The 10481-nt window shown below is 51.6% G+C and overlaps 1 protein-coding gene across 15 annotated transcripts in view; it reads left to right on the forward strand.

Annotated features, from left to right (window-relative positions):
- Positions 1 to 4484: 4484 nt before the first annotated feature.
- The window catches only part of LOC119322001 (pentatricopeptide repeat-containing protein At5g65560-like), a 42130-nt gene continuing 36133 nt past the window's right edge, over positions 4485 to 10481 (forward strand). For 10 of the 15 annotated variants that reach the window (XM_037595500.1, XM_037595497.1, XM_037595501.1 and 7 more), the window contains exon 1: positions 4485 to 7295. In XM_037595500.1, coding sequence (XP_037451397.1) covers positions 5009 to 7117 — 2109 coding nt within the window. In that variant the 5' untranslated portion in view covers positions 4485 to 5008 and the 3' untranslated portion in view covers positions 7118 to 7295. Of the gene's footprint in view, positions 7319 to 8491; positions 8985 to 10481 lie in introns of all 15 variants that reach the window. The other 5 variants (XM_037595504.1, XM_037595510.1, XM_037595511.1 and 2 more) reach the window with 3 other exon arrangements.

The following is a 10481-nucleotide window of genomic DNA, read 5'->3' on the forward strand; positions in this document are numbered from 1 at the left end:
GGGAATGGATCCTGAGGGAAAGCTTTGTTCAGGCTCATGAATTCAACGCACATGCGCTCTTTCCCGCCCTTCTTGGGGACGATGACTGGGTTTGCCAACCACTCCGGGTGCCGCACTTCCTGGATAATGCCGGCCTCCTGTAGCTTCTGGTTCTCCTACATGATGAACGACTGCTTCTCCGGGGCTTGCCGCCACGCCTTCTGTTTCACGGGGCGCGCGTGGGGGCACACCATGAGGTGTTGTTCGATCACCCCCCCGGGACGCCCACCAGGTCTGTTGCTTGCCAGGCAAATACATCCTTGTTCGCACAGAGGAAGCTGACCAGCACCTCCTCTTGGTCTTGGGGGAGGCCGGCTCCTATGGTGAAGGTGGCTCCTGACTCCGCGCCCTCGTCGACCGGTACTTGCTTCGTCTCGGCCCGATCGTGAGAGAACAACAACTTCTTCTTCGACGGGGCAGCCCTGGGCCCTCTGGAGCACTCTCTGCACTTGGCCGCGCAACTGCTGCGGCCTTGAAGGTGAGCCTGAGGGCTGTCAGTGCATCCCTGGTGTCTCCCGCCACGACAAGGACGTTGCTGCTTCCCGGCATCTTCATGATGTTGTAGCCAGGGTGAGTCGCCGCCATGAACTTGGCAAGGGTCGGGTACCCGAGGATGGCGTTGTATGGGAGCCCGATGCGCGTGACGTCAAAGTCGATGAGGTCGGTACAATAGTTGTCACGCATTCCGAAGGTGACGGGGAGGCGAATCTTCCCCACGGGGCAGGTGGAGCCGCTGACCACTCCGGAAAACGGCTTGGCGGGAAGGAGTCGGTCGTGAGGCACGTGAAGCAGGCCGAACGCCTCCACGGAGAGGATGTTGAGGCCGGCAAGGCCATCGATGAGGGTCCTGGTAACTGCTATGTTGCAGATGGTGGGGGTGCCGAGCATGGGTAGTGCGTCGATGCGGGCCGTGGTCTTGGGGTGATCTCTGGAGTCGAAGGTGAGGTCGGCCTGGGGCGCCGCCCAGCCTGAAGGGGCCCCTCGCAGGGACGGAGAAGCCCCAATATGACGGAAGAACTACTTGGCGTGGCGGTTTGAAGCTGGCACCTGCGATCCGCCGAGGATGGCGGCGACAACGTGGTGCACCGAACCGTGAAGCATGCGGTGAACAACTCGCGCAACTCCTCCCATGAAGCCACCGAGGACTTTGGTAAGTTGAGCAGCCAGGTGCGAGGCATGCTCGCGAGTGCCATAGGGAGCCAATTTGCCATGGCCTTGTCGTTTCCGCCCACCGCCCAGATGGCCTCCTCGTACGCCTGGAGAAACCCCGTAGGGTCCGCCGCGCCGCGGTAGCGCGGCGGCAGCTCCGGCCTGAACTTCGGAGGCCCGGAAACCCATGACGCCTCCGAACACGTCCGGTGGACCAGCGAAAGGAGTGGTGCCCGCCATGGAGATCGAGCGGCGAGGCCGAAGCGCGGTTGATGAAGAGGCCAATCTCCAACACGCCCCCTACCTGGCGCGCCAATTGTCGGATTCCGGGCTCCGCAGACCCAAGAAAGGTTCAAACTCAGGGGCGTGTGCGAAGAACACAACCTCTCAAGCCGACCGATCCGCTGCTCTCATGACCTAGCTCGATGAACATGAAGGAGAAAGACACGACGGTTTACCCAGGTTCGGGCCACCTTGGGGAGTAAAACCCTACTCATGCTTTGTGGTGGATTAGCCTCGCGAGGGGCTGAGGATGAACTAGTACAAGTGGAAGAACAACCTCAGGAGGTGTGTTCTTGTGATGAGCTCTTGAGGATTCGATGAGCTGATCACGCAATGGACCGATCCCTTTCTTCGGTGGTGGCTAGGCTATATTAGTGGACTTGGTCCTCTTCCTCCAAAACTTAGGCGAGAAAGGATCCCACACAACCAAATTTGAAAGGGGACAAGAAGTACATATGATCCTGACGAAAGGTGGGCTTCACCTGCAAAGCTTCTGATCGTGACGTCATGGTGGGCTCAGCGATGACATCCATCCTGCCATTCTGGCGGTCCTGGTCTTGTTGCACACAAATGGTAACCTTTGGCTGATTCCTTGGGACTCCACACATGCGCTTGCCTCCTTTGCACCAAAGAGGAAACCTTCCACTCTGCGCCCGCTGGCGCGCGCCTGGCCTTGGTCGTCATGGCTGATATCATTTCAGCCTCGTGAGGCTGGATCTTGCATAGAAATCTCCGCTCCGGCAGGAGGCCACCTAAGGAGGACGCTCCCTCAGGGGTCTTGGTGTTGCCCGCCTCACGAGGCTTGGCCCCTCATGAGGGTCTTGTCTTGCCATAGTCGAGGGTGGGCCGTACCAAGCCGTCGATGGAGCCACACCATGGGCCGTAGGCAGGCATGTCTGGGTACCGTGGTTCCTAGAACGCCGACAATATTTCCTAAATATGAAGATTCCAGAAAGTGCTAGGAGCCCCCCCTAACCTCCACGCAGCCAAGCTAGGTGACCATAGGGCCACCGACGTGGGGTGGCAATTTGAGGCCTCCTGGTAGCACCTTATGCTGATTTTTCCGCCTATAAATCCTATATTTCCCGAAAAACACCTGTACCATTTTTTCATGTTTTTTTCGATGCCACAAGTTCATATTCAGGGGAGATCCAATCTGGAGGCCTTTTCGGAACCCTGCCGAAGGGGGAATCCATCACCAGAGCCATCTTCATCAACCCTGTTGCCACCATGAACATATGTGAGTAGTTTTCTTATGACCTTAGTGACGGAGTCGATTCCAACAAGTATCAAGTAGGGGGTCCTAAGTTGGTAGTCTAGATACAATGGTAACAATGTCATGAGTTTTTACCCAGGTTCGGGCTCCCTCGAAGAGATAATATCCTACGTCCTGCTTGTGTTTGTATTGATTTGGGATGGAGTACAAAGTACAGGTGATCTACCACGAGATTGTTCTTTCTCTTCTCTACGATTGGTTAAGATTGTTCTATTGGCTAGTCTAGCCTCGGTTTATATAAGTTATCAAAGGTCTAGGATTATAGAAGTCCTAGTCGGCTATGTCGGTGAAGAGGAGTCCTTGTCTTGAAAGGCAAGGCTTCTGAAATCTTCCTTGCATGCGTCATGGGTCACCCAAAGTGACCTCGGATGGAACTGACCTAGGGGTCCTCGTCCCGGCCCACCCAGTCAAGAGTCGACATGGTGAAAATCCCCCTAGCTGGGGCATCATTAGTAGCCCCTGAACCGGTCTTCAAGTCTGGCCGCACCTCGGTTTATTCGAGTTGCTCGTTGTCTTCGGTCATCGGTCTTGGAACTGGTTTGGCGAGAACATTCCCCAATTAATGTTTTCTTGCAGTCGAGCTGCAATGCTGGATTGCATTCGAGGTGAGGTAGACCACCTCAGTCTTTAAAAATGTTGAAGCAGTATGATTGCATGCCAGAAAAGTCTCCCATGCAGCGAGCCGCTTGCAGTCGGTCTCCATGCCGAACTGCTTTCGAAGTGGTATACACCATCTCGTTCTTGAGTTGTAGGTGCAGATGTCCGGCCTCTACAAAAAAGTGCTTTTTCGCCAAGCCGGTTTCTATGAGCCGTTTTTTTGCAGTTTTTCCTAATTAGTGCAATTTATTCTCTGCCAAGATGTATAGTCGGTAGCCCTCAAGTTGTGTGCCGACCTAAAATCCAGTATACACCTGAAGGGTAAAATAAAACCACTGGTTCCAGTAGCCTCGAGACTCAAGTTGAATCGCCAAATCGACCCGAGGATCGAATTCTCGCTTGGTAACATACTTATAGGAAAAAACGTAGCATGCAGTAGCCCCCGAGACTCAGGTCGGGTATGAGTTGCCGACCAAAATCTCCTCGACTATATAACACTCTGAATTTCCTGCATTGAATTTTCTGAGGATCAAAAGGATCTCGAGACTTGGGTTGGGCAACACGGTCGACCTACGATCGTATCTCCCCAGGAACTAGTTCTGCCGGCGTTTGCGTCTCATTATCACCAAGGTGCAGCTCGGCAGGGAAGATGCTGAACCGCGGGTCAGAAAAATTCACTCCCGAGTAGAGTTACAACGCAGTACACCTCGACTAAGAAGATGTCCCGCCTCCTGGATAACAAAGCATACAATAGGTTACAAGTGTTATAAGCTTAGTAATAACCAAAAAACTTACGGCTTAATTTAAGTCTAGCCTTTTGGTGCCAACTAAGTTAGTCATAAAATTAATATATACCTCCACCATGCTTTAACATGATACATCCGCACAATACAACATGTTCGTGTAACTGTCAGTTGACAGATATTGTACGCAATCGCCTTACAATTTGTTCGTGTGGATGCAAACCATACCCAAATTTAAAGCAAAAATTCATACACACCGAACAGACAAAATTTGAATTTGCATCCGCGCGTTAGCCTCGCGGACACAAACAGGCCAAAGCGAACGAAATGGGCCACCGTGTTGAAGTTGATTAGCTTTTCTCAGCAAGGAAAAAAAAACTCTTGTTCGCCTGGACAAATTTCATGTGACCTTTCGGGCTGATGAAAAGATTAAACCGCACTAGGAATGAGATGAGGTCCCAATAATGGCGACGGCGCCGTGAGTAGTCGCCGGCTGCACCGCCGCCGGCGCCGCCACAGCGTCCTTCTCTTTCATCTCCGCGCAAACACCTCGCATGGCGGCTTCCCAACCTCTGCCGACCTCCTCGGCCACTCCCGCCGCGCTTCTGGCGCACCTCTCCGCCGCCCTCTCCGCCCCAAACTGGTACCTACACCCCTCCCTGCCGCATCTCCCTGCTCTCCTTGCTCCGTCCCTCCCCCGGATGCCCGACGTCCCACTCCCGATTCGTCTCGCCGCCGCGACCGCCCGCGCCGCGGCGCCCTCCCGCTCCCTTCTCAGCCTTTCCCTCCCCATCCTCTTCCGCCTCCACTCCCTCTCCCCGCCCCCGCTCCGCCCCCTCTTCGACCGCTCCTTCGGCTCTCTCTCCTCACCCACCTCTCCCGCTTCGCGCTCACCCCGCTCATCCTCCGCCTCTTCGCTCACATGCACCTCCACTCGCCGCCTGCCCCCACGGGCGTCACCTACAATATCCTCATCCGCTCCCTCTGCCGCAGAGCCGACCTGCCCCGCGCCCTCCGGTACCTCAGCCTCATGGTCCTCTCTGGCTGGCACCCCGACGCCTACACATTCAACTCCTTGATCGTGGGCTACTCCCGCACCCACCAGACCGACACTGCTCGTGATCTGTTCGATAAAATGCCTTTGAGAGGATTCCCGCGGGACGTGGTATCCTATGCTGCAATGATTGAGGGGTTATGCGAGACGGGGAGGATTGACGAGGCATTGGACTTGTTCACGAAGATGGAGCTGTGGGACATGCATACATATGCGGTCTTGGTGAAGGGCCTGTGTAAAGCAGGGCGGGGGGAGGAGGCGCTCCAGATGCTGCAGAGGATGAAGAAATTGGGGTGGCGGCCAAGTACTTGCGCTTATGCGGCCGTGATTGATTTATGGTGTAGGGAGCAAAGGGTTGTGAAGGCTGAGGAAATGCTGGAGGAGATGTCTGACAAAGGGTTGGTGCCATCTGTTGTTACATGCACCGCGGTGGTCAATGGGTATTGTAAGGAGGGGAGGATGAGTGATGCGGTGAGGGTGTTTGAGATGATGAAGTTGAGGTGGTGCAAGCCGAACGTGTGGACATACAATGCACTGGTGTGGGGGTTCTGCAAGGAGGGTAAGGTGCACAATGCAATGGCTTTGTTGAATCGGATGAGAGCACATGGAGTAGAACCAGATGTTGTGACATACAATTTGTTAGTTCGGGCCCAATGTGTTTATGGGCATATAGAGAATGCTTTCCGGCTACTTCGTTTGATGGAAGGAGATGGTTTAGCTGGTGATATATACACTTACAATGCGTTGGTGGATGCTCTCTGCAAGAATGGGAGGATCGATCAAGCTAGCTCCCTTTTTGATAGCCTTGAAGGGAGAGGCATAAAACCTAATTTGGTGACATTCAATTCATTGATAGACGGGTTATGCAAATGTGATCAAGTTGATGTTGCATGGTCATTACTGGAAAAGATGGTCTCAGCTGGTTGCACGCCGGATACCTATACATACAGTCCATTCATCGTATACCTATGCAAGATGAAGGGATCACAAGAGGGTTTGTCCTTTATAGATGAGATGCTAAAAAAGAGTGTTAAGCTCACGACGGTCAACTATACCGTTGTAATTGACAAGCTATTCAAGGAGAGAAACTATGGATTGGCCACAAAAATCTGGGGTCAAATGGTTTCACTGGGTTGCAATCCTGATGCAGTTACTTATACCACATCTATGCGTGCTTATTGCAATGAAGGAAGACTCATTGAAGCCGAAAATGTTGTGAGTGAGATGAACAGAAGTGCAGTCACTGTAGATACAATTGCGTATAACACGTTGATGGATGGGCATGCAAGTATTGGGCAGACAGATTGCGCAGTCTCAATCTTGAAGCATATGAAAAATGTTGCTTCTATGCCAAACCAGTTTACTTATTTGATCTTGCTTAGACATCTTGTACAAAGGAGGCTAACAGAAGGTGTGCCTTTGTATGTAGCTGGTTTATGGAAGACCGCCAGGCTTACTGATATCTTTGAATTGTTTGAGACAATGAAGAAGAATGATATTATTCCTAACATGGATACTTATTCTGCAATTCTGGAGAGGTTCTCTGAAGATGGAAGATTGAAAGAGGTGACATCATTGGTTTCTCGTATGAAAGATGATAATCTGTCTTTGAATGAGGACATCTACACTGCTCTCGTTATGTGTTTATGCAAATCAAGACAGTATTCCGGTGCATGGGCGTTGCTTCACTCCATGATTGGTCGTGGTTTTGTACCACAACTGATGTCCTATCAGCACCTGCTTTGCGGGCTTATTAGTGAAGGACAAGCTCATATGGCTGAAGAAATTTTTGGAAACTGTAGATGGGAAGACTACAATCCTGATGAAATTGTGTGGAAAGTAATTATTGATGGCCTGATAAGAAACGGTCATTCAGATATATGCCGTGACATGGTATCCAAATTAGAGCAGAGAAACTGCAGACCAAGTAATCAAACATATGCAATGTTGGCAGAAGAATTGTCTACCAGGGGATAATATATGCTACATTCACCCAGTCGTGCAACACTGCTGAGCAAAGCTTCCATCAGCAGTGTAAAATGCGCCCAATCAAAGGCTTGTACCCACACATGATGTATCCTACTGGACACCGGAGTTACATATTACATGGATCATTCAACACACACTGGGTTCATGTTTTATTGCTCTCTCAAAGGTACTGGATTGATCTTCAATATCGTAAGTTCTTACACTATTCTTTAATAACATACTTCTAGGGCTTTCCGGAAAGCGTTTGACCAAAATATTAGATCACATTAATCTTGTCCCACCTAAAGATAACAAGTCAACAACCTTACTTTTACATACCGAAGTGGTACTTAATTTCAATAGACTTCACTGGTTCTTGAACTGTAATTAAAAGAACTGTTGATAAGCTATTGAAAGCGCTGTCAATTCCATGGACTAGGTGCACTGTGCAAGAGGTAATTGACAATTTGCTTTTGGAACGTTGGACCTGAAGATCCACAATAACTAGCTTCGGGGAAATATCACATGTTGTTTCTTTAAGTCCATGTAGCTTGCTACGACTTGGGTTCATACATTGTTGATCGACACGTTCGTTGTTGGGTCATGTATGCCTATCCCCAGAAGTTAGCGCCACTTTGGGTCCACAACTAATCATGTCAGTCCGGGTTCTTTGTCATACGGATGATAGCGACACTATCATATACGTGAGCCAAAAGGCGCAAACGGTCCCATGCCAGGTAAGGTGGCACCCGTGGGTATACCCTGCGTGAGGCCGCAAAGTGATATGATGTGTTACATGCTAGATCGGTGTGACTTAGGATCGGGGTCCTGACAGAGAGATCTCCTTATTTGTGACTCGGGGGTGCTGCATCAATTTTCGGACCCCCTCCCCCCGCAGGCAATAAGGGCTACATCTAGTGACCCTTCAAAGTACAAGCACGCGGGGGGAGGGGGGACTGCATTCATGGTACTGTAGGCCTCCTGCCATAAAGGCAGAAGGTCAACATGCTTACGGCCTAACCTAGTCGCTAGAGTTCACACAAATCTTAACATATGCAGAGCACTGACCTAGAGCTTGCCACCAACGCCAGTGCATATCGTCAATGACCAAACCAATGCCAGTGCATAGCGCCAATGACCAACGGATATTTGGTCGAGTGCGGGCGTTCTCCCAACGAATATTAAGAAGTCATACAACACAACAAATGGCAGGTTCTAAATAATATCATATGAATTGTTACCATAAAGTACTCGATAGTACCCTTATCAATTTTATTGCAAAATCCCGCTTTACAAGCTACTCGCACCAGGATGCCTTTTAATAATACTCTGCAGAGGGCAGACCCCGGCATCATATTCGACTTCCTTGACAACTTCTTGCAGGAACAGATGTGGATTCGGACTTCCAGCATGAGGTCTAACAATTGTCTGGAGGTTGGCATTGGGATAATGAGCCTGAACCCTACCTAGTACCCGATGAGCCCCTTCAAAAGCAGTAAAGTACATCCAAACATCAAGTTGATTGGAGGGATTCGCTAGCAACTTTAGGATGACCTCAAGGTCAGACGTCAAGTCAGGATGCCCAGCAAATAAAGTACCAGCAGCAATCCCAAGCGCGCCGGTCATTTGCTCTGCAACAGAGGCAACCTTCAAAAGCCATTTCTCCGGGTCATCAATCTGGATGGCCGGCAAAGGACCCGCAATGGAGATAGAAGCAGACATATAAGAAAATGATAATTGCTCACACAACTACGCGCATGGGACCTCTCTGCACAAACCTCGGGCGGTGACGGAGCAGATTTTCGTCAGGTCCCTGGTAGGTGTCCAAGTGCAGCTGGAAGTCATGAATCGAAGGTCACAGGAGGGGTTTATCCAGGTTCGGGGCTCCGGAGAGTAATACTTTACGTTCTGCTGGTTTTGGTTATTCATAGTGGAGGGATACCTCATGCTAGGGGGTACAATGGTGTATGATGTTGCTACCGAGAGTTCTCCTATCTGAAGATAGATGATTAAGAGGAACCCTAGACCTCTCTTTGTATAGACTGTAGAGGCTTGGGGTTTATAGGTTAGATGCGATCTGGGCACCGTCGTCCTCTAGTCTTGGGCGTCAAGAAGGTCATCTGGCCTCCTAGGGTTGGCGCCGTGTTGTGGGCCCATTGGGCCCCCTCATAGTTGATGAGGCCGGGCTCCTTGGCATAGCCACCCTCGGTACAGGACCCCGTCAGTAGCCCCCAAGCGTGGCGGAGGTCGTAGTGAGGACCCTGTCAGTAGCCTCCGGTGGGCTCCTTCGTTGTGTCGTGTTCCAGGAGTCCGGCTACAGTGTTATGGTCTTGATGGCTTCAGGGAGGTCTAACGCCTGCCTTTTGGGGACCCGCATGGTCAAAGCCGCCACAGCCTTTAGGCCTCCCCATCCTGACATTGGTTTGACAGGTGGGGGGCGCTATCTTTTATCTAAACCGTTGCGCCAGTGAGGAGATTGAAAACGGGTTGACGTATGTCTTATTGCGATAACTTGGCCTTGATTTCCGTGCCTGCAAGACATGAATGAGAACCGCTCACAAGTCGTGGGGTATGTAGCGCCCAGGGGTGCCTTGATTCCTGGCTCGCCCGTGGGGGATCAAAAGAGCATTGGCGCAACAAGGTGTCATTTCACCTGCGCCCGCTTCCTCACGCCTCTGCTTCTCTGCACTTCTGCTTCCTTGCATTTTTGTTCCATCGCCATAGCGACGTTCATAGTCTCTAGGCCCGCCATTTCCTCCCCCGCAAAACGAGAGATGAGTCATTTAGGGTCCTTGATCGGAGCCGGCCGCGCTCGGGCGACCAGGGAAGCGGAGAAGAAGCGGAAGGCGGAAGGCTCCGCCGCCGCCGCCGAGCCGCAACCCAGCGCCGAGGTCTTCACCAACCGATGGAACCGCTCCATAATCTCGGACAGGGACGTCTAGAAGCTGAGGGGATGTTCCCATCCGACCTCCAGTACCGGATTCCTCTTTCTACGGAGGAATTCCCAGCACTGCCGGACGGCGTGCGTGTCCTACATCTCGACTTCTTTGGGCATGGTCTCGGTTTTCCTCTGCACCCCTTTGTGTCGGGGTTCCTCTTATTTCTTGGCATCCAGCTCCACCACCTCAAGCCCACCGGTGTCCTTCATATCGGGAACTTCTCATGTTCTGCGAGTGCTTTCTCGGGGCCACCCCCATTTGACCTCTTTCGACGTTTTTTCTGCGTCAAGGGTCAGATGAGCAGTGACTCCGTTCGCGACATTGGTGGGGTCAGCATTCAGCTACATCCTCATTCGTCCTTCTTCCCCATGAGCCTTCCCAGATCAATGGGGGTCTGGTAGAAGAGGTGTTTTTATGCGTTCGACCTTGAGGCC

Source organism: Triticum dicoccoides, chromosome 6B (assembly GCF_002162155.2).
Source record: "Triticum dicoccoides isolate Atlit2015 ecotype Zavitan chromosome 6B, WEW_v2.0, whole genome shotgun sequence".
NCBI lineage: Eukaryota > Viridiplantae > Streptophyta > Magnoliopsida > Poales > Poaceae > Triticum > Triticum dicoccoides.